This window comes from Canis lupus, chromosome 1, assembly GCF_048164855.1.
Source record: "Canis lupus baileyi chromosome 1, mCanLup2.hap1, whole genome shotgun sequence".
In the NCBI taxonomy this organism is placed as follows: domain Eukaryota; kingdom Metazoa; phylum Chordata; class Mammalia; order Carnivora; family Canidae; genus Canis; species Canis lupus.
Window position 1 is genome coordinate 118,996,932 of NC_132838.1, and position 28,000 is coordinate 119,024,931.

The 28,000-nt window shown below is 54.1% G+C and overlaps 1 protein-coding gene across 5 annotated transcripts in view; it reads right to left on the reverse strand.

Moving 5' to 3' along the window:
- Positions 1-28,000, reverse strand: part of CHST8 (carbohydrate sulfotransferase 8) — a 129,085-nt gene that overhangs the window by 44,824 nt on the left and 56,261 nt on the right. For 4 of the 5 annotated variants that reach the window (XM_072782245.1, XM_072782247.1, XM_072782250.1 and 1 more), the window contains one exon: positions 20,644-20,859. In XM_072782245.1, coding sequence (XP_072638346.1) covers positions 20,644-20,773 — 130 coding nt within the window. In that variant the 5' untranslated portion in view covers positions 20,774-20,859. Of the gene's footprint in view, positions 1-20,643; positions 20,860-25,111; positions 25,428-28,000 lie in introns of those variants that run through there. The other variant, XM_072782246.1, reaches the window with a different exon arrangement.

Here is a 28,000-nt window from a genome sequence, read left to right on the forward strand (position 1 = left end):
ATCCACATGTTTGTGTGGAAAAGCACGGCCTATCACCTAGCGATAGGTGCAAGGAAAGAGATTATGGTAGGCAGAGTGTGATTGTGTTAATGCAAATTACATTTGTGTAAGAAGAATCTGGCAGGAGGTGGTAGGCAGGCCTGCAGTGTACACGTGTTGAGAGTATCTTCTGAATGGGCTCACCTTCGTGTTGGTAAAAAAATCCCTGTGGATTTCCTGACCTCCAAGCTTCCCTAGGGACCTCTGGACCCACAGAGGCATTGCTGTTTGACCTGGAGGGCCTTGAACTCATAGAAGCCAGCATGAGGCCAGCCACATGGCAGTTGCTCAACAACTGCTTGCTGGACAAATGGATGGACAGATGGACGGATGGTTGGACAGGATCATATGATATGCAGGCAGCTGGGCGACAATAAAGGTCAGTTAATGCAGCAAGAAGGTAAAGGTCATCCTGAGTGGCAAGCTGTCTGCCCTCTGAAGATCTGCACAGCTCCAGGGATCTTGTCACCTCCTGCCGGAGTAGACACTGATGCCCAGAAAAGAGGTTGAAGCTGCTGGATTGCCAAGGCAATGAGAAATTGCCGAGCTGATGCAGAACTGACGGTCCCAGGAACTACTGTATTCTGTTTCCTAAATCACAGACCTACTAGTGCTCCCCCCAAAGGCTGTCCCCATCAGTCAAGAAACCAACCCTCTGGGTCTGCTTTCCCTTCCTGACCCCAGTTCCAGAAGAAGTTGCAGCCAAGAGCCCCATGTTACCCACCCCTGGGAATGGGGGCTTGGCCCTGAGCTCTTGTAGGGGCTCAGACCACACTGAGGACAAGGCAGGGGATGACAGCTAGACAGTGGATTAGGAGCTTCAGGCCATTCATAGCACACCCATGGCCTTGACCAAACAGCAGCCCTGGGTGAGTGGGGGAAGAGAAGGACCAGCGAGAGACCTTGTTCGGGGTGAGGCTGGAGCTCTTTACTGGCTGGAGGAGTGGGTGCAGCTCAGATGGCAGCTGGGCAAACATGAAAACACAGCAAACATCCTGGACGGGTGTTGCACTTAAAGAGAAGTGGGTGGTGCTGGGGTCAGGTGTCTGCCAGGGTGGGCTGGAGGGGGGAAGCTGTGTTGGAGAGAGTGCTGCGTGGTCACTAGGCTGCACAGTCCTCCCCGTGGGCTGGACCGTTTTGCGAAGCTGAGCCAAGTTCAGAGGCTTGGGGCAAGCCTGGAGTCAGGATCCCACATGGGGTGGGATAGGTAAGGAGGGGGGCAGGAGCAGGGGGCTTGGAAGACAAAGGAGAGCCACACTCAGCTGCGTTCTAGTCCTGGGAAGAAAGAGCTGCCAGCAGCTGAAAGGACCTGAGCCAGGGCTTTGTCATCTGGTGACGAAGACATGTTTGCTTGTGATCCCTGATGGGGCTGAAAGCATCCTCTCTCTCTCTCAGGCTTGCGAGGCCATTAATGTTTCCTAAACCAGCAATTTCTCAGCCTTCAAGTGCATTCAAACCACCCAGGATCTTGTTAAAATGCAGATTCTAATTGAGTAGATCTGGGGTCAGGCCTTGAAAATCTGCATTTTTAGGAAGCTCCCAAGTGTTACTGATTCTATCGGCCTACGGGGAGACATTAAGTAGCATGATTCTAAATATAAACCCTCCGTGTTAGAACCGTAGGACCTTGGGGCGCCTGGGGGGCTCAGTCGGTTGAGGATCCAACTCTCGGTTTCCGCTCAGGTCATGATCTCAGGGTGGTGAGATCGAGCCCCGCATCCTGGCTCCATGCTCAGCGAGGAGTCGGCTTGAGATTGTCCCTCTCCTGCTCCCCCTGTGACCCCTCCACCCCCTGCTCGTGGGTCCTCCCTCTCTCTCTCTCTCTCTCTCTCTCTCAAATAAAAAAATAAAACTTAGAGAATAAAAAAAAAAAAAGAAAAGAAAATCGCAGGGATCTTGGGCCCACCCAGATCTACAGAATCAGAGTCTGCATCTTCACAGGTGTTCCAAGCGATCTGTAGTCACACTGGAGCCAGAGAAACACTCTTCCGAATCCAGTGGCTTTCACACTTGCTTGCACGATGCAGTTGCCCGAGGGCCTCTCCCAGCGATTCGGGCCTGCGTGGTCCAGGGGGCAGCGCGGACATCGGGTTCTGACGGCCTCATTAACAAGCATTCCCTCCTGGTTCCAGGCAGATGGAGGCCGCATGCCCTCCTCCAGCCCCGTACCCCCCACCCGGCTCTGGGGGGGTAGAGGGGGGGGAGTGCAGCGGCTCAAACTAATCGGCAGGTTCAAAACCCCAGTCCCAGCCTCTCCCATAGTCATACCCTGAACTGTCTGGGTTTTGCCTGTCGCTACAGGCCTTGAGGACGGAGACACCAGGGAGGGGGAGAGGGAGGGGACGCAGGTGCTTTGCCCACACATGGTGGCATGTGAGACAGTGCCCCAGAGACGGCAGGGGTGGGAGCCTGCGAGGCCTTTCCTGCTGACCCAATGCGGGGCGGCTCCCAAGCACGGGTGCCTGCCAGGGGTGCCCCATCGTCACTCCTACACTGGGGGAGCAGATACCAGACGAGGCCCGTCTGCAGAGCCCGTGGGCTGGGAGGAGCCGTCGGTGGCCAGGGAGACCTCGCTTCACCCACCCGCTGAACCCCACTGTGGTTCTGGAAACGGCAGCAAGCCCTGCCAGGCTACAGACCATGGGCGACAGACGCCCCACGTGGATCAGGGATGAGGGGGCCTGTGCCAGGTGCCCTGGGGTACCTATGGCAGGTTGGGGGGGGGTCAGTGCCAGAAGCGCCAACACTGGGCTCGGGTCCCATGGTTGGCCAGTGTCCACCTAGGCTGTTTTTGGAGGAGGTGCAATCCAGGCCCCAGGGGTATGGGTTTAGAGCACGTCCCTGTGAATGAAGAGAGACACAGATGGGGACACAGGTGGAGAGAGGGATGGATAAGCAGACAGGCAGCGTGGCTGGACAGGGGCCGGGCAGGGGGAGGTCTTTCCCGGCTCACTTTGCCTCAAGGCGGCCCCCACTCGGGATGACGTGTTTCTACTCAGGCCCAGTGTCACGTGCTGCCTTGATATCTGGTAAAACTGGGAGGACCCCCCCCCCAAAGGTGCCACTGTAAGTTCCTTCTCCACTCTGCTCCTGCACTTGAGGTCCCTGAGCCCGACAACCGCCCTCATCCACGGGACCCAGCACAGTTCCTGCTCACCTGAGCACAGGTGGTGGTGGGCTGCCAGCCCACAGAATTATTCACATAAGCCAGGGACATCTTCCTGCGAAAACCGGGGAGCATCCCACCCTCCTCATATTATTAGCCTGCCTCCGACAGCCGCCGCTGTGACCCTGCGTGGCATGGGGCGTCCTCCTCCTCCCCAGGCTGTGAGCGCATGTGACTCACCAACTGCTGCTGAGCTCATCTGTCTGGTGCTGACACGTTGGCCATCCCCATAACCACAGGCTGGGGATCCCCCCATCACCAGGGGAACAAGAAGTGATTACACGGGCAACCAGCCCTAGGAGTGGGGCTACCCAGAGGCTCAGGAGGTAGGGATCATACCTCCAGGGGTTAGCATGGACTAAACATGACTACACGTTTTAAAATAAAGTCCAAAGTTTATTACGATCCCAACATTCCAGCGTTTTCCGGCACCGACACCCCCTAATTGTCATAGGTCACCCCAGTGCACCTGGCACAGGCCCCACCTGACAGACTTAGGCTCCCTTCGATTTCTTAACCCTAATTACTGTCCCCCATCTGAACTTCCACATCACTGCAGTTCCTAACCACCCACAAAATGAGTGCTTACGATTATTTTTAAAGAAAACACTTACTTATATTTATCTACATGCTGACAACTTATTATTTTACCATTACTTCCTGCATCCCACTCCTTCTGGTTAAATTTTCATCTTACAGAATCACAGCTACACGACAGTTTGTCATTAAAATTAAGCCACCTCTAAGAGTGGGAGGAACACTGGTAATAATTACACGTGACCACGGGTGTAAACTGGGACAGTCTCTGGCAAACTGGGCCACCGGGCAGGGATTTTGATGCCTCCTGAGGGTGCTATTTACAGAGTGGCTACACTCCAGCTCAGCACCTTGGTTAGGCCAGAGACCTCATCTCCTGCCTGCGTAGACATCATGACGCCGGTCCTGAATGTAGGAATGACGTAAGGACTTCTGGAATGATGGGAGTGAGGAGACTGGCAAATTCCTTCCCCAAAAAGAAATGACAGGACAGGAAAAAAATAAAAGTAAAAATTTTAAAATCCCAACCAGGTAAGCATTCTAGAAATTGAGATATAGAAAATAAGAAGAAGCATTTAGTCAAGAAATTCTACTGAACCTCAGGAGGAGGAGAATGAGCCTATGGCATTTTAGCCTGAGTCAGCTTCCGTCACCCCCACCCAGTTCCCTGGTTGACTGAAGTTCTACCAACGTAGAGCAGGCCACGAAGATCGAAAAATCCTATGTCCTGGAATGCTGTTGAAAATAAGAATTCCAAAATCTCAGCCATCTGAGGTTGTGATACAAGGTCGGGGGAGCAAGAGACCAGCAGACCAGACAGATATTTAAGGAGTTCTGGGACTGGAGATCACTAAAGTGGACTATGGATAAAGCGGTGCTTGAGGGAAATTTATAGCTGCAGTGTCTCTTAGAAAAGAAGGATCTCAAATCAATAACTTAAGCTTCTACCTTAAGACACTAGAAAAAAAAAAAAAAACTCCTAGCAAGCCAAGAGAGGGAAATGATAAATATTAGAATAGAAATCGGAGAAACAGAAAACAGAAAAGACATGAAACAGAAAAAGCAATGAAATTAAGAGTTGGTTCTTTGAAAAGAGTGACAAAGTTGATAAACTTTTAGCTTGACTTGCAAACGAAAAAGAGAACACACAAATTACTAAAATTAGGAACAAAAGAAGGGGCGTCACTAACAAATACAGGGGAACGCTATCAACATCTTTTTGCCCATGAATGAACAACTTGAGTGAAATGACTAAAGTCTTAAAAAGACAAATTACTGAAGCTGACTTAAGAAGCAGAAAATCTGGATAATCCAATAGTAAAGGAATTGAATTAGTAATTTGAAAATCTTCCCCCAGGGGCACATGGGTGGCTCACTGGTTGAGCGTCTGCCTTTGGCTCAGGGCGTGATCCCGGGGTCCTGGGATCGAGTCCCGCACTGGGCTCCTTGCAGGGAGCCTGCTTCTCTCTCTGCCTGTGTCTCTGCCAATCTCTCTCATGAATGAATGGATGAAATCTTAAAAAAAAAAAAAAAAAAAAAAAAACTTTCCACAAAGAAAAGTCCAATTCCAACGGCTTCCATGGCAAATTCTACCCAACATTTAAAGGAGAAATAATGCCAATCCTATACAAAGTCTTCCAGAAAAACAGAAGAGGGGGAGGAACTACCTCCCAACTCATGCTGAGACCTATATTAATCTGATACCAAAGCCAGACAAAACCATCACAAGAAAACTCGACAATTCTTCCACACACACACACAAAAAAATCCCACAATACAACCTTAGTAAACTGAATCCAGCAACATGCAAAATGGATTATATACCATGAGCCTGTGGGATTTATTTTCAAGAATTCAAGGTTGATGTATTAGTCTAATACACCATATTTACAGAGTATAGGATAAAACTACATAAGCATCCCATTAGATATAGAACAAGCATTTGACAAAACATGCATTCAGGGTAAAAAAAATTTTTTTTTCAAGAAACTAGCAGTAGAAAAAAAAACTTTCTCAAAGTGGTAAAGGTCGTCTACGTAACTCCTATAGCTACCATTATACTTAATGGAGAAAGAGTGAAAGCTTTCCTTCCAAGATTGAAAACATGACAAAGGAAGTCTATTCTCACCACTTCTATTTCATATTGTACTACAGGTTGTAGCCAGAGCACATAGGCAAGAAGAAAAAGGCATTCAGATGGAAAATGAAGTAAAATTTGCAGGCAACATGACCCTGTATTTCAAGAATCCTGGGGAATTCACATACAATGAAACTGCTAAACTTAATACGTTGCAGGGCATAAGATTAATATAGAAAAGTCTATTGTATTTCTACATATTAGCAATGAACATTTCTATATATTAGCAATAATACCTAACACATGAGAAATGAACCTAAGAAGACAATTTCATTCACTAAGGCACTGAAAAGAATAAAATTCTTAGGAATAAATTTAACAAAAGAAGGATGAGACTTGCTGAAAGCAAACGATATTGCTAACGGGAACTAAAGAAGGCCTAAATAAATGGAGAGGCATTCCATGTTCATGGATTGGAAGACTCATGATTGTGAAGTCGATTGTTGGATCCGATGTAACACCCATCAAAATCCCAGTAGGCTTTTTGTTGGTGGAAATGGACAAATCCTAAAATTTACACGGAAATTTACATAGTCTTTACACTGACCCAGGGTAACCAAAATGATCTTAAAAAAGAACTACAAAGCAGGAGGACTCATATTTCCGGATTTCAAAACTTACAAAGTTACAATATTCAAGACGTTGTACTACTGGTGTAAGGATGGACATATGGCTCCACAGAATAGAATTGAGACCCTAGAGATAAACCCTCACATTTGTGGGCAACTTATTTTTGACCAAAGCACCCAGGCAATACAATGGGGAAAAGACAGCCTTCAACAAGTGGTGCTGGGACAACCGGATATTCATATAGCAAAAAGATAAAGTTAGAACCTCACCTCCCGCAAAACATGAAAATTAACTCAAAATGATTCACGGACTTAGATGTAAGAACTAAAACTATACAACTTTTAGAGACATCATAGGAGAAAGTCTTTATGACCTTAGAGTTAAGCCAAGACTTCTTAGATGCAACACCAAAAGCATGATCCCCAAAAGAAAACAAACTGATGGAACGAACTTCTCCAAATTTAAAAACTTTTGCACTTCAAAAGGCACCATCAAGAAAATGAAAAGACAAGCTGCAGATGGGAGAAATTACTTGCAGATTTAATAAGTCCTTGGATCTACAAAATACAGAATAACAACTCGGTAAAAAGACAAATAACTCAATTTAAAAGATGGGCGAAGATTTGAATATATATTTCTCTAAAGAAGATATTCGAATGGCTAATAAACACATGAAAATATGCTCAATATCATTAGTCTTTAGTGAATGCAAATTACAGCCACAATGAGATACCACTTCACACCCACTAGAATGGCTATAATTAAAAAGACAGATAATAACCAGTGTTGATGAGGATGTGAAGAAATTGGAGCCCTCGTGCTTGGCTGGTGGGAAATGGAAATGGTGCCATTTTGGCAACAGGCTGGCAGTTTCTTTAAAAATTCAACATAAATTTACTATACAGCTGAGCAATTCTACTCTCATGCATCCACCCAAGAGAAATGAAGACATGTGTTCACACGGAGACATGAGAGCATTCGTAGTGGCATTATTCGTAAGAGCCAAAAAAAAGTATAAACAACCCAAAATGCCCATCCACCGCCAAACAGATAAACCACAATGCCACGTGATAGAGTATTAAGTCAGGGATAAAGAGGAAGGAAGATGCTACAGTGTGTGGATGGGTCTCCAAAACATTATGCTCAGTGAGAGAAGCCAGATGTAAAAGACGACATATCGTAAGATTATGTGAAATGGTCAGAAAAGGCAAATCTAGAAAGACAGAAGGCAGATTTGTGGTTGTGTGGGGCAACAGGAGGCGACCATAAATGCGCATGAGATTTGGGAGGGGGGCAATGGAAATACTAAAACTGGATTGTGGGGAAAGTTGCACAGCTCCGTAAATTCATTAAAAATCACTGCTGTGTACACTTGAATAGGTGAATGTTATGGCACGTGAATTATACCTGAATAAAGCTGTTTTTTTTTCTTTCTTTTTTTTTTTTTAAGAAAGTCGTAGCCCCTAGCCTTGGCAGGCATCCCCTGGAGCTCACTGCTTCTCCTGAATCCCTCCCCTTTCCTGGCTCCTGGGATTTCTCTTTCCTCTTTGGGTTTTAAAGAAGTTTCAGGTCCTATTTTACCCAGGGTGGGTAGCCACACTGACGAGGCTGACCATACGGTTGGGTATTTGCTTTCATGGGATCGTGGCATTTTGTGTCCCCTGAGGAGAGCTGTATATTTCCATCCGTGAAGCAAATGGAAGAAATTTTAAAAATAATAAAAATAAAAAACAAGTGGTTGGATGGAGGGATGTTCTGGCCTTGGGTATGATTCTGTTGTTGGGTCTGGCTCCCCTGGCCCTCTCTCTAGTAGGACACAGGATGGGGTAAGTGGAGGTCGGGCCATACAAATGCTCTTCTTGCCCTTTCTCTGATGAGCAGGAATCCTAGCGGGGTCCCAGCCTCAGACTTTAATTTGCAAGCCCTGAGGTAGAACGAGGGTCAGGATCCCAGTTCCTGGGACATTGCTGAGCGGCCAGCCTGGGAAGGAGACAGGGCGGATGCCAGGAGCTCCCCATCACCCTCCTCACGGTGAGTTCCACACGGGCAGGGACCTCGTGGTCCAGCTCTCTGCGGAATCCCAGTGCCCAGCCAGGCTGTGGCCCAGTAAGTACTTCTGGAATAAAATGAGTAAAAGTGGAAAAGTGCCCCCAGCCATCAGAACCCGCCTCCTGCTGGCCTGTGGGCTTCTCGTGCCCACTCGCACTCCTGGGGAAAGGGGTGAGGCCCACCCTCACTTTGCAAACCCCGTATATTGCACACGCCTGACGAGCAGACTTTGGTTTAAGCCCACAAATCCTTTAATTACTGCCGCTACTTCTGGCTTGGTTCTGGGAAGGAACTAATTCGAGCAGCGATCATTCGACCTGAAATATCACGGATGTAATTTCATTATTTGGTCTACCCAGGTCTCAGGCAACGGGGTTGAAATAACTGGTTTCTCCGGGTTCCTGCTGGAACGGCAATTCCTCACCCACTTCCCTGGCTGACAGCCCGCAGACAGCTCCCCCTGTGGGGGCTGAAGTCACCCGCCTCAGCCCGGAGCCCTGACTGCGTGCGTCCTGCACCTGCTCGGGGCAGGTGGGTCAATGTGCAGCCAACCCCAGACTGTCCCATTTGAGCCGTGAGCCCGAAGCACACACACTTGTACGTCATGGTTGTACACAAACACACTTGGACACACAATTGTGGATGGGAGCCAGACATGCACATGCATTCACAGGGGTCCCATCCCGTCACCAGCATACACGTTCGCACCGACTGGAACATGTCTGCAATGCCCAGGAATGAAGCACACCCCAAACGCCAGCACAGCAGTGTGGCACAGGCCCCCAGGCCGGCCTCCAGCACGGTGTCTCAGCTCCGAGTGGCTGTCGCTAGTGAGACCCCGTGTCTTGGGGGATCTAGTTTAGACACTGCCGCTTCCTGGCTGTGTAACCCCGGGCAAATGTCTCTGCCTCTCTGTGCCTCTTTCCCTACCTGAGAGACCTGGTGCTAGGAGGCTTCAGTGAGGGGGTGCTGGTAAAGCGCAGTGCCTGGTATACAGCAGGTGCTCAGCACTCACACTGTCACCCCTGCTCAGATCACATTCCCCTGGTGCTGCCTCCCTGGAGGCTCTCGGGAGTGTTCTCTGGAACTCTCTGGTCCCACTCCCAGCCCCGGTGGCACCGTCCCTGCCACGGAGGCAGCGGGGGAGGAGGACTGCACAGTGGCCCTTGCTGGGCCAGGCTGGCTCCCTCTCCTAGGAGCCCAACAGGTGTGACTACCCCAGGCCGGATTCCAGGCGGGGAAGAGACAAGACCAGGGTAGCCCACCCTGCCGTCACTGTGGGAAACGGGATTTCCATTTTAACCCAAGCCCGCCCCACAGGGGGCCCACAGCCCAACCCCTTGCGGGAAGGTTGGTCCAGAAATGATCCTTCTTTTGCTCACAGCAACAAAAGCTTGCTGGTGCTAATGGTGCAAATATTTGCACCTGAGCAATTGTCCTGGGGCGTGGGGGCTGCACAGTGAGGGCAGGAGGGGGCCGTGCTCAGCCTCAGGGAGGTTTGGGATACGGGACAGACCCTCTCCTTCCTGTCCATCCAACCGATAGGAAGTACAAGTGTCAACTGTTGTCCGACTCGGGAACAGTCTTCTAGGCTTCAAAAATTTGAGCAGCCACTTAAAAATCAGGAGAATTCACAGAAATATGTTGCAGGTCCCTAGCTTCCTTGGAACAATAAATAAATAGACCGGAGAGTCTGGGCACTCGGGGTCCCGCATTGCACAGAACTCTTGGCTGGGGCTGAGCAGTGGCCCAGGCCTGTCTGCTTTGCTTCCTACCCATCCATTAGGGGCCAGGGTCTATGCAGGGAGAGGGGGGTGGTCCCCAAGAAGCAGCTATTGAGGTCAATGGAACCCATGTTAGCTCAACTATTTTTTCCATATAAATAAAACATCCTAAATGAGAGAACTGATTCAAATTAAAACCGCAGAGCCACAAATCCCAGAAATAAGCTCTATGATGAAAACCCCAGCAGATAGGTCATGGTGAGCTTATGGCCTAGACGGGGGTCTTTCTGAACCCCTAACTTCCCGCAAATATGTCAGGAGGGAGAAGACCCACACCGACCCTTAAATCACAAGAAAGGTGTCACCATAACCAGGAGGGGACAGGGAGTGGGGCCCCGATGAGCGCCCCACCGAGGCCTGAACCAAACGCACGCGGGCCTCGCCAGGGCTCCCTGCACCCCGGACCTGCATCAGCCTTCGGAACCGACGCTCCAGCGTCGGTTTCTGTTGTCATAACTACCACCATGACCTTTGCAGGGTTTAAAAAACCAAGAACCACCCAGTGGCCATGGAGAAGGACAGCAACCATAGCAACAGCCCTGCCCTTGGACCCTCTCCTGGCACAGAACCATTTCTCTGCTGCCTGCATCGACAACTTAGGCCTTCGGAAAGATTAGGGGGACCTCCACACCCCACGGGGCTCTTCCCCATGCTGGTGGTGAGCACAGCTCTCGGATTCCCTGTGTGTCCTGAGCTCCCCCTCTCCCGCCACACGGCAGAGACTCCAGGCCAGATGTGGCTGGGGGGGGGGGGGGGACAAGCGAGGCAGAGAGGCCGCCCCCCGAGCCCCGTGACACTCAGACTGGAGCTCTGCCCTCCTGCTCCTGCAGGCAGGTCTCCTGAGTTGAGTGGGGGGCTTGGCTCTGGGGCCGGTAACCCCCACCTGGTTGGTGAATAGGGGTCAGGGGTCAGCGGTGGGAGAGAGTGGGGAGGGAGAAAGAAGTTCCGTCCTGGGAGCAACCGCTCCCCGACACCCTGGCCCAAGTCCTCCTGGGGGCTCGGCCCAGGCCCGGATGTGATTCCGGGGCCTCTCACGCACAGATCTCGAGCCCGTCCCTGGGTCCCTCCACCCCTAATTCATTCTGGGCCGAGCAGAGTGGGAAAGGGGTCACCCCACACCTGAGCCCCTGCTCAGGCCCGGGCACAAGAGGAGACCCCAGTTTTCCAGCTGGACAGAGAGAAGGCGGCTTTGTGTGGGCTTTAGTGGCCGAGCCGCCACCGAGCCCTGGGGCTGGGGTCAGGGTGTCCGGCTGCCGCGTGAGACCGTGACATGGACCAGTCACAGCGGGCAAGGCGGGCGAGGGGGCGGGGAGCGGGGGGGCTTTGCAACCGGGCCAATCCGGCTTTGAATCCTGGCTCGGGCCCCTCTGGCCGCAGGACTTTGGGCAACCGACTTACCCTCTCCGGAGCCCGAGCTGAGGACAATCGCGCCGCCTCCCGGGGTGTCGGAAAAAGTGAAGGCCCCGGGGTCAGTGCCAGGTGCCAAGGAGCGTGACTCTCACGACGTTTCACGCACCCCGAAGCTTAATTACATGGTCTCATTTAAGGAATCATCCTTGTACACGCGGGTGGGGCCCCGTGGCTTTCCGAGCCACGTATGTCCAGTGAGATCCACACAGTGATCCCCTCTCCTCTTTTTACCGTCTCCCTTTAGTCCCTTTAAAACCTAAGTTAGGGGATCTGTTGCCAGAGTGTTCTGTTCTGCTCTCCTTTTTAATCTCCCACCCCTAGGAACCTTTAGCATAACAATTCTGGGACCATTCTCTATTAATATCAATTTTCAGATTACAGCGATATGATGTCTGTTTCCTAATTTAATTAGGTGATTCCTGTTATTAGTTCCTACACGCTCATTATTTTTCATTTAGCATATTTTAACGCACCAAAGGAAAGTGAGATTCTGGCTGGAGACCCCCCGGGGGCATCTTCTGCAGGGATTGGCGGGGCGGGGAACGTTCGCATTCGGAGGCCGAATCAGAGAAGCAGATGCTGCTGGGGAGCTGCAGGGCCAGGGGCGCCCCTGGGAATGGCCTGGTTGAGATTGAGAGTCTGGGGACACAGCAACCCCTGCTGTAGGGACAGGGTCCCACGGGGCCTCCCAGGGACGGCTTCATGAAGCCCACCTGCAAAAGCAAACAAGACTCCGAAGCCGGCACCCCAAGGGCCACCAAACCAAGGGGCTCCAGGTGCGCACACTTGAGGGCCATGTGTCCTGACACCACCACCCCCCTTTCTGGCAGCTTCTGTCTGACTACCATGTGGGGGACCCGTGTCTGTCCCTCCATCAGTATGGCCCTCTGCACTTCCAGGGGGCACCCTTCACCCCAGAGCCCAAGTCAGCACTACCCCAGAATTAGCACAGAACACACTGAGCAGTGCCCCCGAAATATGCAGACTCTGCCTCGAAGAACCCATCCTGTCAAGGCGGGCTCAGCCGTCATGCCCCTGGGCTTCTGGCCACTTGGGTCTCCAATTTTGCAATTGTTTTTTGTTTTTGTTTTGTTTTAAGATTTTATTTATCGATTCACAGAGACACAAGAGAGAGGCAGAGACACAGGCAGAGGGAAAAGCAGGCTCCCTGTGGGGAGCCCGATGCGGGACTCGATCCCGGGACCCCAGGATCACGCGCTGAGCCCAAGGCAGCAGCTGCTCAACCGCTGAGCCTCCCAGGCGCCCCACTCCTGCAATGGTTGAGCCCAGGGTTTCCTTCCCTCCGCCGCCACAGTGATGACAGGGCTGCCCCGGCTCGCTGCCCACCCCGTGGCCCCAGATGGAAGCCCCCAGAGCCGCTCTGGACATTACAAGGGAGAGGAGGGGCGAGAAGCCCCCCAGTGGCCACACGCACAAGGAGCACTGTTCCAAGGATCCCGCCCCTGACTTTGAGCCCGTGCATTCTGTGGCCAGGACAGGGCGCTCTGAAGACCAGGAAACTCGGTGGCTGGTTTCACCTGTGCTGGGGTCACAGCTAAAGCGAGGCGCGGGAGGGCGAGGCGGCCCTCGCGAGCCCTCGGCGGTGTCTGGTAAGAGAGTTCGAACACGCTGCAGGTGCACTGTTCAGAAACACCGGGTTCTGAGAGTCCCAGCCCTGCTGATTCCGCAATGATATATTGCCAGCTACTTAACAGGATGGATCACTGCAATTACATGTCACTTCTGATATTCACAGTCACAACAAGGATGTGTCAGCCTCGCAAGGTTTGTAGAAAATATATATGGTGCTCCACGATGCTGGTGGAAAATGGTTTCAGGAAACAGACTCAAGAGGATTCCAATAAAACCCACCTGCCGGAGGAAAGCAGATGGCTCCCCGGAAACTGGGGGTGCTGGCTCCCCTGGCCCCAAAGGAGCCTGAGCTTATGCACCCGGGCTCCGGAGGCCGGCAAGGGCCGAGGAGGGACGGCCACCTGCCTCTGTTGACTCCGCCAGCCCCCCACGGGGGAGCCACTCCGAGCCCCTCGGCAGCTACTCCCACGGCCTTGGTCCACCCGGGGCCTCCAGCCTGGGAGTGCTCTCAGGGCTCCGAGTGGACATCCCTGGGCAAAGAGTTGCTGTAGAAACAGGACAAACGAGACAAGTGTAGGCTCTGCATGACGCGGGCAGGGCTGTGTGTCCCTGGTAACCATGGGACCAAGAGTGAGGGCCACGCTTTCTCCAGCCAACACATTCCTACCCCCAGGGGACAAAAGCAACTGGGGTTGGCGGGGTTGGTGGGGCCCCTGGGCAGTGGCATCCCGGCTCTGCCAATTTCTAGCTGTGAGAGACCAGGCAAGATGCTCGGTGGCATGTGCTCTGGAGAGAGACCCCAGGCTCCCACGGTCTCACCCACACCTACTGCACTGCTTCCGCGGTAGGTCAGCACCTGGTCACCTCCTGTGTGCTAAGGCGGGCAAGCAGGCAGGCCACAGCTCCCCTCCTCCAGGCAGCCCCCTGCCTCCTCCAGCCATGACTCTGCCCTCAGGTGTATGAGAGGTACCAGGTGAGAGTGTGGCCTCTGCGAGCAGATGCAGGTGGAGGAGGGCTGGGGAGGGCTGGGGGCTTTAGGCTTCTCTCTGCGAGACTGGAGTCCCGGGTGGAGGAGTTACAGAGCAACTCTGCCCAGCAACTCAGATGCCACCTGCCCAAAACCAAACACGTGGTCTCCAGGCCCTTCTCCCAAAACTGCTCCCCATCTGGTGCATCGGCCTCAGTGAGTGGTACCCCTGTCCCAAATCTGTCAGAGCCATAGTTATCCTGGACTGAGACCGCAGCCTCCTCACCCTCATCGTTGTCCCACCGTGTAGTTGGGGACTCTGCCCCGACACCCTGAATCCACCCTCTCTAGTCCCTGCCTCCCCAGAGCTCCCCTTCTCTCCTGCACCACTCTGCACCCGCTCTTGCCGGGTTCCTCGTCCTCTTGTCCCCTCCCCTGCTCCTGCTCACAGCTCCAGACATGAGCCTTCTAATGGCCACCCCCACCTCAGGACCCCTGGAGCACCCCCCGGCCTGTAGGGAGGGCTCACTCCTCAGAGATGCTCCAGGGAAGGGCTTGTGGGTCCTGGGACTGGCTGTGTCTGCAGCACGAGTCTAGATCCGCACGGATCACGCTCTGGCCCCTAATCCGCTGGGAGTTCCTCCCAGGCCAAATTCCCTCAGGCCTCCAAATCTTGATGCGGGCGCGCTCTCTGCCCAGGCTCTGCTCTGGGGCCAGGGCAGGCAATACGGAGCATCACAGCGTAAGGGGGGCAGCAGGTGCATGGCAACAGTCTGCTGCTTAAGGACAAACCCTGGCTCTGAAACCCAAAGCTGTGTGGCCTCAGGCATGGCTCTTAGCCTCTCTCTTCTCAGTAGTCTCGTCTGTCAGCTGGTGTAATAGTGCTTAACTCATGGGGCTTTGAAAGTATTCAATGATTGCTCAATACCTGGAAAGGGCCTGGCACAGGGCCTGGCATGCAGGTGACGGCTCAGCACTTCATCCGTAAATGGGAATAAATCAGTTTATTATAAGAATCCCATGTACTGGGGCGCCTGGGTGGTGCAATCAGCTAAGTTTCCAACTCTTGATTTTGGCTCAGGTCGAGATCTCAGGGTCCTGAGATCAAGCCCCAGGTCGGGCTCCACACTCAGCAGAGAGTCTGTTTCTCTAATTCTCTGTCTCCCTCTGCCCCTCCCTCTACTCACACTCTCTGTCTCTCTCAAATAAATAAATCTTTTTAAAAAATTTTTTTAAAAATATTTTATTTATTTATGATAGACATAGAGAGAGAGAGAGAGAGAGAGGCAAAGACACAGGCAGAGGGAGAGACGGGCTCCATGCCGTGAGCCCGACGTGGGACTCGATCCTGGGGCCCCAGGATCGCGCCCTGGGCCAAAGACAGGTGCTAAACTGCTGAGCCACCAGGGATCCCCCCTCAAATAAATAAATCTTAAAAAAAACAAACAAAACAAAACCACAATCATGTGTATTAAAACATATAAAGTGTTTGACATGAGACCTGGCACGTGTTAAAAAGCCTGATCGGTGTTTGTTATTACTACCATCCTTGGATGCCCTGTGCGGTGGAGCAGATTGTTACAGACCAGGAAGTCACCATGGGCTGGTGACCTCATCTGCACTACGGGGCCCTGGGCAGAAACTCCCGCTGTCACTGTGGCTGCCTCCCTCCTCGACACCCCAGCATCGGCCCTGTTCCCGGCTCCACCTACCCCGAAGCTCCATGGCTTCAGGAGAACAAAGAGCTACTTCTTTGAAACATGGGGTGGTCCCGCTTTAAGAAAATTCACTCTAGAAACCAAAGAAAGAAAGAAAGAAAGAAAGAAAGAAAGAAAGAAAGAAAGAAAGAAAGAAAGAAAGAAAGAAAGAGAAAGAAAGAAAGAAAGAAAGAAAGAAAGAAAGAAAGAAAGAAAGAAAGAAAGAAAGAAAGAAAGAAAGAAAGGTCTATAGTGTGTTAGCAACAGAATCTGTATCATAAGGTCATGTTTTTTTTTTAATTTCCCAACGAATAAACCAATCAATTCACCATCACTTTGGCTTCAAGGGTCACTAATGATGACTCACCTCGCCCCACTAACACAAAATCCATCCCACTTAAAAGACTGAAGAGGGAATGAGAGATTCAGGACATGGCATTGTGCAGCCACGAATGAACGAATGGATGTGGGAACATTATCAGTGGCTAACTGGCATCACAAAAAAGAGCCGGGCAGATGTGCACCTCCTGATGGAAGGACACATGTGCATTCTTGTCCCCAAAAGAAAAGGGGGCACCTGGGTGGCTAACTGGGTGAAGCATCTGCCTTTGGCTCAGGTCATGATGCCAGGGTCCACGGGGTCGAGCCCCATGTCAGGCTCCCTGCTCAGTGGGCAGTCTGCTTCTCCCTCTGCCTCTCACCCTGCTTGTGTTCTCTCTCTCTCAAATAAATAAGGAACAAGGAAAAAAATCTATATCTGATCAAGCTGCTAGATTTACTTAATTTATAGGAAATGCAAAGAGCAGAAGGCAATGTTGAACTACTCTCGACAGGCACAATCGACAAAAATCCCAACGGTGGGAAACTCTGCAGGACCTGGGATCCAGTTTCCTCCAATAAACAGCAAGAGAAAAATAAAGATGAGGAGAGAATCTTACAGTTCGGAAAAGACGTAAAAGACTCATCCACAAAAAAAAAAAAAAAAACCACGACTCATCCACCAACTGCAATGTGTGGGATTTTTTTTTTTATCTGGATACTGGATAAAACAAAGTAGAAATAAAGGCATCGATAATATTCGTGATTCAACTAGAAATCTGAACACTGGATATTGGATGATATTAAAGAACTGTTGAATGTTTAACAAAAAAGTTCTTATTTCTTAAATCTGACAATACATTGTAATATTCACGGCTGAATTGATAGGATACCTGGTATATACTCCAAAAACTCAGAAGGGGGGGGTGGTGCGTGTGGCTATGAGTGGGGCCGGCCTGGCCATGATGGAGCGTGCTGGTACTGGGTACTGGGTGCCTGGGGTCACCGTACTATTCCAATCGACTCTCTGTGCTCCAAACCCTATATAATAAAAAGTTCACAGAAAAAGGCCACTCACAAAATTACAGTTTGCCCAGTCCCGCGTGCGGTGCGGCGTCCGTCTTCCGCATCTTCCGGTCCAGCAGGCTAGGATGTGTTACTCCTGGTTCTGGCCTGTTCTCTGAGTCTTCCACTTAGAGAAGGGGGCAAGTCTAGTCTCTTGGGTCAAGCAGGGAGTTTCCTGAGGCCCCAGGGCCTGGCAATTCTGGAGACGGGGAAATCATGGGACAGGTGAATTCTCTGATACACACTACACCCCAAAAGCTAATCTTAGGTGGAAGCTAGGTTAACCAGCAGCTATTCACATGTCAAAAGGGTCAATTGACTTAAAATACAGCAAACTTTTTTTTTTTTTTTTTTTTTTTAATGGCTTGATCTGAGATGCCTGGGTGGCTCAGCAGTTGGGCGTCTGCCTTGGGCTTGGGGCATGATCCTAGAGTCCCCAGATCGGGTCCCGCATCGGGCTCCCTGCATGGAGCCTCCTTCTCCCTCTGCCTGTGTCTCTGCCTCCTCTCTCTCTCTGTGTCTCTCATGAATAAATAAAGAAAATCCTTAAAAAAAAAAAATAAATAAAAAATAAATGGCTTGATCTACAAATGTTGGCAAGCCCGTAAGGTTCCATCTAATGCACGAGGCAGGTGAGCTTTGCTGTGGTCCCGGAGAGGTTCGCATGCTGTTAACACCCGATAACTAACTTCACGGGGGAGAACCTGAGCAGCACCCCGACCCAAGGGACCGCAGCAACTAAAGGCTCCTTCTCCCACTCACGAGCTTGTTTCTAGATCTCCACCTGCCCATCCTCTCCCTCCCACCTTGGTCGGCGGCTTCCCAGACACCGTATTCCCCAGTTCCCAGGGGGTGGGGGGGGTCGCTGGCACTTGTGAAAGCCACAGGAGCCTGTGGGGGGCTTCCTCTGTGGACGGCATCCCCAAGGGCCTCCTCCAATCCGACGCAGGGCAGCCTCCTGACTCTGTACCTCCCACGGGCAGACGGCCACCGGCCACCGGGAGAGGCTTGTCCAGGCCCCCGGGGCCACCCACCCGTGCAACTGGATACATACACTTTGTAAGCACTGGTTTCCAACAGATAAATGTAATCAAGGTTTATATGCTCAGAGAAGCCAACAGGATGGGATTGTTTCACTTGAAAGATCAGAAGAAAATTGTAACTAATGTTGTGGAAAATTACTTTGATATTGCTTTCTTGGTACCGAATCACAATTAGGCTGCTGTGAGAAGTACAGGGAAAGAATAAATGAATAGTAACAAATCAACACAAACAGCCTGTGTCAGGAACACTTTGCTCAGGGAATGTAACATAAGCATTACTTAAAGTTTTATGACTGTGTTTGATGTGACTTAACGTCGAGCGTCAAGGTTGCCCATCCCCGGCTCCCCTTGCAGCCCGCGCCCCGGGTCGGCCCGGCCCACGCCGTCCCCACCGCAGGGGGACACTCGCCTGAGCTCTGTGTCACCCTCCGCGCCCCGCCAGCCCGAGGCTCTGAGCTCCTCCCCCGGCTCGCCCCTCTACCCTGGAAAGCCCAGCCGTCTTGGGGGGGACCCCCCAGCTGTCTTGGGGGGGGGCGCCCAGTCCCACCACTGATGGAAAGGATCCACTCGTGCAGGGGCAGGGGCAGCGGTGCCCGGCGACGCTGGCGGATAGAGAAGACACGAGGAGCGAGCGCTCGGCTGGCCGGTGGGCTGCGGCGTGGCGGGCATGCGTCCTGGCCACCAGACCCGTCTCACCCCAGGAATACGGCCCCTGCCCCTGCAGGGTACCACGGAGGGGGGCACTTGCCCAGATGGGCGCCACACACACACACACACACGCGCGCGCGCACACACACACGCCTTCTCTCCCATGCTTGTCCCACAGAGCGCACACCCCGCACGCAGGACCCTGTGTATGCGCCACAACCATGCACACCCCAAAACAGGCACCAAAGATCCACGGGTCACCCTGAGGACACACCATTCACCCCAAGCCATATTTAAGGGCCCTCGTTCAGGACCTCATTTCTGCACAGATAATGTACACGTGGGGAGCCAGTCTCAGCCCGCCTGACAGCCCGACCCTACAGGGCCGGGTTCTGCTGACACGGGGCCACTGGCCGTCCTAAAGGTCACGTGAGGCTGCACCGTCCCCCACCAGCTCCCGGAGGAGCCGGCTCAGTCACATGCCCTTGCTTCTCCAGAAGAAGGGGAGAAGCCAGGCCCACCTCTCCCAGTCACCGCCCACAAGGGTCTGGCCCAGGCGTGAGCCAGGACCAGTGACTCGCCTGCTGTCTTCTGGGGTCCCACCGCCCTGGCTGCCTCTTGCTGCCTCACGATGAAAAAATGAAGGCGTTGGCCTCCCCACCCAGGCCCCTGGTAGCCGCTGCCAGGCCCCCAGGGGGCCCCACTCCAGCCTCCTGGTGCTCCTCCTGACTTTCCGCCTGAGGCCTACTGGTCATCAGTCCGTGCTTAGGAGGGGAGGGCCGCCCAGAGCCGGGGGTGGGGCTGGGGAGGGGGCTGCAGGCCTGGGTACCCGGGGCCCCCTCCCTGTACAATGAGCTGCAGGCAAGAGTGGTGCGGGAATCTCTCTGCCTAAATCCACAGCCCCTACTCCTCCTCCGTATTGTCCATGTCCCGGACACACTGGTGTCTTCGCAGACACCCCTGCTAAAGGCTCCCAGGCCCACGGCTGGGAGACAAGTGGGGGCTGTGTCTCAGCAGCAGGAACCCTGCCCGAGCTCCCCGTCTCCATATTCGGCCTGCCTGAGGCTCCAGAACCACCCTTTCCATTTTGCCCTCGCTGCCTCCCACCTGTCCCCAGCAGACCTCTGCAGGTCAGGAAGGGGACGCCCCTCCGCGGCTCCCGCGGGGCAGGAGGAGGCAGGCAGCAGTGGGGACCAGCAGGAGCAATCTCAGCTTCGCAAAGGCAGGAGGTACCTTGAACTCCCTCGGCCCAGGCCGGAGGAGCTGGGTTTGAGGGGTCCCTGGGCTGGCCCAGAAGCAGAGTCCCATGGGGAGAGTCATTCACCCTCTGACGTCCCGGACCATGTGCAAGAGGCCCCGGGAGACAGCAGAGTCCTCTTGAAACCTCAGCTTCCCCAAAGGCAACAAGTGGGTGAGACGCGGGCAGCCTGGCTATCATTTCAAGAGGAGGGCACAGGCCAGAGGCCACCGGCTGGGTCAGAGGCCAGAGGCTGATGCCCGCCAGGAGCAGGCCAGGACCCCTCCTCTGCCTGCCGGGGTCTCGGCGCAGACGGCACCGGGGCAGCCACGAGGCCTGCGCTCCACACAGGAAAGCCGGGGTAAGCGATCGCAAGGGCTCACCTGGCAGCTGCCGAGGGGCGAGCTCCGTGGGGTCCTGCAGGCTGATGAAGAGGAGGAGGCCTGCGGCTCCGAACAGCAGGATGGATGAGAACATGCAGGCCAGCCGCATGGTTCCGGCTCGCAGGGTCATCCGGGGCTTGCTCCGGGGTCACCTCTCGGGTGTGGGAGACGCGTTCTTCCCTCATCATCCACACCAAGCGTCCATCAGGCCACGGTCTATGGGGGCAGATGGAGAGAAAGACGGTCCATCACCCAGGCCATGACACCCCGTGCGGGTGAGGCCCCAGTCACCGTGTGACCAAGCATAATCCCGGATCCCTCCATCCTTTAGAACTTACTCAGGTATCTCCCTTCCACTTTTTTTTTTTTAAAGACTATTTATTTCTTTTGGTGGCGGGGGTGGGGGGAGTTCAGGGAGGAGAAGGATAAGCAGGCTCCCTGCTCAGGGACCTAGAGCTCCATCCCAGGACCCTGAGATCATGACCTGAGCCAAAACCAAGAGCTGGATGCTTAACCGGTTGACTAAGCCACTGGGCACTTCCACCTTTTCAAGCCCAAGGAGGCTGAGGGAAGTCCGTCACCATCTGTACCTGGGACATGAGCTTCCTAGCAGGGTCTCCTGTATCTGCACCCCCATGGTTTTTCTGGGACACTCTGGCCTCTACCGGGGGGAGTCCAGGGTGGAGCCCAGAGACCCACAGCCAGTAAGAGCCCCTGCACTCTCCGAGCTTCCAGAAGAACAAGTGTGCTCCCTGGAGGGGGCCTAGGTACAGATCCAGCAATATGGGTCCTCGTCCCTTGCAACCAGCCTGATGGACAGAGAAGCTCTTGGATCTCTCTGCCCTGGCTCCTCTCTGCGGGATGCTGGGGACAAGGGTCTCCACAGAGCAAGATGCTTTGAGCAGGAGCCTTCCAGGCCGAGAGGCTATAAGAGACAGAGACTCCCCCTCCTGGGCTGCTCCTCTCAACAGCCAGAGCTGGGTCTCCCCGACAGATGGGGGGGCTAGAGGAATAGAGACTCCTCCAGGTAGTCAGGTGCACCAGCGGGAGCCAAAGCTCTGGCCAGATCACAGCTACTCCCACTTTCGAGGCCCTCAGGCCTGTTGCTGAGGCAGCCAGACCTGCATTTGACAGATCCCAGGCTCAGAGGCGGGTGACAACATCCCTTGTGTCCCTGCAGACGAACACCTGTTGCTCTGGCCACTGCAGTCCCGGAGCAGGCCCAGGTGACTTGCCCCTCACCCTGGTTCCTCCTGAAGGGCAGAGAAATAGAGGCCAAACACCCCCAAAACCAATGAGTACTCCCAATTGGGCCAGGCTGTGGGTCAAGATGGGGGCACCCCAGGTCCATCTACTCATAGGAAGGGTGTAGGTTCCTACAGTGAGGTGAGGCAGGGCTGGAGCGGGACAGGTGAAGAGGGATCTGCACAGGAGGCCATGCTGGACAGGCAGGGAGTCCCGGACTTCACCTTTTAGAGGAGGGTCGCTCTGTGCCTTCGCCCATCCCTAGTATTCGGGGCGCAGAGATACCACCCCCTCTCCACCCAAGAAGCCTTGCAGGAGCTTCTCCCACCTTGATACAGGGCAGCGCCAAGGGAGGCTGAGGCCAGGTGGGCAGCTTCCAGCAGCCTCTGAGATCACAGGTGGGTGGCTGGGACCCCCCAACCAGACGTGACTGCTTGGCACAAGGGCATTTCTCTGCCCGGGGTGTCCCTGGGCACGGTACTTTGGTTGGGGAACCCATTCCTGCCCAAGCATCCAGGCGCTGAGGGAGGAAGCCCCAGCTATCGTCCCTCTGTGTCCTCATGCTCCTGGGGCGGGGGGGGGGGGGGGAGGCACGAGGCAGGAATGGGAAGAAGAGTCCTTCCCTCCCCAGCCCAGACAAAAATTCGCAAGGTCTAGACTATTCTCCGCAAAGCTCTGGGGCTGAAGAGTGGTAAATTGCAGGTTTGGGTTTCTCCCCTCTGCAGTCTCTGTAATTATGTTTTCACTCAGTTAACTTTAATTAACCCGCCCCAGGCCTCCACGCGCGGGAACGCGCCGGGCTCTCTGGGCCCTGCCGAGCAGGCGGTTCCCACGACCTCCCAGCTTTTATGTTCGGGAGGCAGCGCCGAGCAGGGCTCAGGTTTGCTGTGGCCCCCGCCCCGGAGAGAGACGGCTGCTTCCTGCCATCAGCAGGGACACCCCTGCATGGGGCTCGCCACCTGTCCTGCTCTAGCCCTGCCTCACCCCACGGCAGGAACTACCCTTCCTATGAGCAGATGGCCCTGGGGTGCCCCGATCTCGACCCACAGTCTGGCCCAATTGGGCCAAAGTAGGCAGCCCCAGGTCCCCAAAGGCTCCGACCCTGAAGTCCCTTGTGGGGGGCCCTGTGGCTTCTGGCTCCAGGGCTGCCGGGGACAGGACTGTCCTGGGGGCCTGGCTCATCCTGCAAAGGCACAGACGCAGCAGTGCAGGCCCCACCGGAGGACGGGGTCACTCTCAACACTGCCCGCGGAATGCCCTGTGTCCTTGGGTCTCCCAAGCCCTTCCCTCCATGATGACAGGCACCGCATGCAGGGACCACCAGGGCGGACCTCGAGGTCTGGGGGACAGTGGGGGAGATGGAGCTCTTCTGTCTCTCGTCCTCACTCTGGGCCCTCCTGCCCCAAAGCAGTTGGCTCAACCCCCGGGGCTGCCCTGACAGTCATGGAAAGGAGGCAAGGGAGCAGAAGGGGGTCACACACGGACTCGGCAGCGGGGCAAGGCCCTCAGATAGGGAGCCGGGGAGGCACTCAAGGCCTCTCTGGAGAAGATGCTCACGCTCTAACACGCAAACACACATAGGCACACACACCATCGACGGTCCCCAGCAAGATCCCCGCTGTAAAGAAAGCGCCACAAGGCCCTGATGACGCTGGCGGTGGTGGCGGCACACTGCCCGACCGCCTGCAGCCACCCGGGCCTCCTGAGTCTGACGCAAGGCCAGGAGGCCAATCTGAGCTCGGGTGAGGCAAAGAGAGGAAGGAGGGTAAAGACAGCGGCAAGTTTAAGGCCAGGATACATGGCTGCCCAGTAAAACAGCTAATAAAGTGCCACCCAGTCTTGGCCCAAAGGCTCTATTTGATTAAAAAAAGGGGGTGGGGACCTCAGAAGCATGTGCAATCATCACTGCATTGTTTACAGTAGCCGGCGCCGCAGAAATGGCTCTGGAAGAACTGGCCAGTCCCCTCCGCTCCCCAGCCTGTCACGCTGTCACCGTACAAGCTAGGAGAGCCGTCTCCTGTCCTGCAGCAGTGACCTATCCTCACTTGATTCTGAACCTACCCAAACCAAAGCCCCCGCGTGGAGCCAGGCTCCAGCAGCTCAAGTGCCTGGGAGTCAGCAGGAGACCCACATCCCTGCCCCCGAATCTGGGGGTGGGCAGAGGAAACCAGCCCTGGGACCTGGACCTGCACCACGGCAGGAGCATCAACCATTCGAGGGTCTGGTTTCAGAGACCTTCCCTCTTGTTGACCCCCCAGGAGCATATGGCCCCCTCTCCGGGCCCAGGGCAGCTGGTGCTAGAGGCCTTCCCTGACCGCCCCCTAAGCATCAGGGCCCAGCCGTCCCCTCTGAGACCCTCCTCTGTGTCTGTTCTCGCCGCAGACCACCTACCCAGCCAACTCCCTGCCGTGTGCAAATGGGAATTGGAAGGTTAGCGCGCCTCCCCTCCTGGGTGACTGGCCTGCGGTCTGGCTGGGTCTTCGCTGCCCCGGGAGGGGGCCACCGTCACAGAAGCAGAGGAACCTCCTTCCTTGAAAGGTGGAGGGTGCACAGGAGATGAGCAAACACTCCAGAGAGTGTGCCTATCTGCTCCCCTATTGTTCCCTCGGGGGTCCTTGTCTTCAAAGTCTCACGTTAGTTTTAAGGTAACAGAGAGATGCTGGTCCAAGGCTGCTTGTCTCTGTCTCCCGGGAGTCGAGCTGCTGCCAGGGGGAGCGGACTCTACGATCCGTCCCAGGCCGGGGCCAGGCTGCCCAGGGCCCCACAAGCACACTCACAGGCCTCCGCTCCCACCTGGGACCGTCGCATCCTCACCGCACGCTGCATCACGCTCAGCTCCACTGACAAGCGGAAGACCCTGCACTGCCCCCCCACCCCTGCCTCCCTTCCAAGACCAACAGACAATAAGAAGATTCAAACAACTGAGGCAGAGCCAGGAGGACTGAAGCAAGAAAAACAAACAGCCCACTTAGTTTCTAGAAGGTCCTGTCCTCACAATCCCTAGTTTTCCCAGCGGCTCGCTCTCCCTGAGGACCGAGTGGCATCACTAATTTTTACTGTAAAAAAAAAAATCCAATTAATCTTGTAAACACCTCCTGGGACACAGGTCAGGGCCAAGGATTCCTCCCATTTCCTTATTTATCTGATTTAAAAATTTGTCTCTTGGGAAAATTCACTTTAGGGCACAAGCAAGGACTTGGGAATTCAGCCAAAACGCACGCACCTCCAGTGGCGACAGGCCGGCAGGCAGATGGACGGATGGCTCCAAGGACACGCTTGGCTGCGGCTGCTCCGAGGCCTGGATGCTTCCCCCGGTCACCCAGAGGACCCCCTGTGGCCGTGGGGACCCCTGGAGGCAGCCCGAGGCGCCCGGCCCTGTGCCCATGGGAGCACCCACTTGGTATGTGGACCCCGGGCCCCAGAAAGTTCTCCGTCCAGTCAGTCTCCTCCTTGCACGGGCAGGAACGAACAATGACGTCCCTCCCGGCTGAGGGCTCCAGGAGGAACTGCTCATCGGGAGAGAGGCTGCTATGGCAACTTGAGGAGGATGGAGCCAGCCACCGGCGTCACCTTGAATCCGGCACCCGGTTCCCCCTCTGCCCCTCCGAGGCTCCTGCGCCCCCCCCACCCCCTCCACCCCCCTGACCCCGGTAACCCAGCCGCTCCTCGCTAATCGGAGCACACAGCCCGTCCCCTGAGAACACCACCTCCATCTGTTTTGTCAGACGAGTTCTTCCGTGTGTGCGGCTCCTGCTTGCTTCTGAGATGGGGTTCTTCTTGATTTCAGCTCATTAAAATCCTGCAGCTAATTAAAACCGTTCTCCCAGCAGCGGCGGCGGCAGCAAACTCCGGGATGAGTCCCTCCAGTTTTTATGCGTAGGCATAAAGTTGCAAGGCTCTGCAAGGGTGACGCCAGCCCCACCTGCCACCCCACCTGCAGCCCCACCTGCCGCGGGAGGGCGCTGGCCAGGGTCCTGAAGTGCCCAGGGCCCAGCCTCCGCGCGTCCTAGCCCGCACGGTGCACCCCACTCCTGGGGGAGGCAATACCCCCGCCACACTCATCCCATTACAAGGCAGGGATTCCCTCCAATTCCCCATACTCTCCGCTGGGTGGGAGGAAAGGGAGCCCCAAGGCATAAATCAGGCTCAAAGAGCCCCGAAGCCTTGTCCCCACACCTGGATCCACCAGGCTACAGCCCAGCTTCCCATCATGGCTTACACAAAGAGGCGGAGAGGAAGCCTGCAAACACACAGCTGCAGCAAGGGGCCCTAAAAGGGGTTCCTGAGAGCCTGGCCAAGATGTCATAAGCTACGATGCCCTTGAATGCTTGGGGGTAGGACCACACCATGGATACATCTCTACCCAGGACTTCATTTTTGGGGCATTTTATGAGGCAGGGTAGGGGACAGTAATTATGCAGGTAGAGGAACTGAGTCCAATCCTGGCAGGATGTGGGATGGGGACCCACCCCCCAAACCCATGAGCATGTGTACCTCTATGACAGCCCTTCTCCAACCGCATGATGTGGCCCCCAGAGCAGTGTCACAGCCTCTCCTCATCTTTGTATTCCCAGCACTCAGCACTGTGCCTGGCACAGGGCAGGTGATCAATAATCTGCGCTGCATGTGGCACGAGCAGGGGTTGACAGATCGGGATGTCTGGGCCATCTCCAGAGAGGCACTCCACGAACCTAGAATTTCTAAAAGGCCATGCATGTTTTAGGGAGCTGTGAGTTTGTTTTGATCAGGTCTGGGTTAGAATTAGGCCCAAAGAGTAGCCCAAACCTGTGAGAAAAGTGGAGGCAATGAAGTGAGCTCCATTAGAGAGCCTGATGGAACCTGGCAGCTCCCACATACCCAACACACACTCACCAGCGGAACCCCACTTTTGTATCCTCATTTTGGTAGGGCAGATTTCAAATCATGAGGCTTGAAGACTAATACATTCATGGAGGTAAATGGACTCTAGTCCTACGTATACACATGTATTAGTTAACATAATATATGTACAAACAAATGGATTATGCTAGGAAATTGCTACTTGAAATTAAAATTTGAATGTGTTGATCAAAAGTCAATGAGGAGTGTAGGGGGAAGATAATGGAGATGGAGCATCCTGAGTTCACCTCCACCTGTGGACACACCAAAGCATCAACTAGATGTGCGACAACTCACTCTGAAAACAACCTGAAGACTAGCCAAACAGAGCTTCCCAAGCTAAAGATATGAAGAGAAGACCATATTGAGAAGAACAGGAGGGGCAGAGATAAAGTCGGGAACCAAACCTTGGATGTGACAACCCACAAGCAGGAGGGACATCACAGGCATGGAGGAGTGAGAGGGGAAGCCCCACACCAGGCATCCCTGGCTCTGAGGATCTGCACAGAGAAGATGAGCCCCCATGATGTCTGGCTTTGAAAATCAGCGGGACTTACCTTCAGAAGAGCTGGAGGTTTATAGGAATCCTACTCTCCAGTCTTAAAGGACCAGTGCACTATATCACTGGGCCCCAAGACCCAGCACAGAAGCATCAGTTTAAAAAGTGTCTGGGGGTATACATGAAGGGGATTTATTGACTAATTCTAGGATACGTGTTGGAGGATTAGGGCTCTGCAATTTTCTCCAGGAACAGAAGTGCTGACAGGTGCTATTTCTCCTGCCCTCCTTCTGCCTTGGCCAGATGCTTGTGGGAGCCAGTTCTGATGCTCTCCATCTACCTGGTTAGCACCTTGCCCTGCCTCAGCATTCCCCTGCAGAAGAGCCCCGCCCAACCCAACCCACCAGAAGACTCCCCTGTAAAACAGTTCCCACACTGGGCAGCCCCAGGCAGGACCCGTGCCCTTCTAGAGGGCCATCAGTTGCCACACCAACAAGCAGCTCTGGTCAGAACTGGCACACTTCCAGAGCAAATCTTGACCCAGGGAGTGGGGGACTGAGCCCTACCAACCAGCACACACCATAGCTAGTTGGCCCTTTGAGCCAACTGCCTGTGAAGCAAGCCCAGCCCACCAGTGCACCCTCAGCAGTCAGCCCAGTCCCAAAAGGAGGTGCTCACAGCCCACGTAGGCAAGCACCATATATATACATACGCAACAAACACAGAGTCAGACAA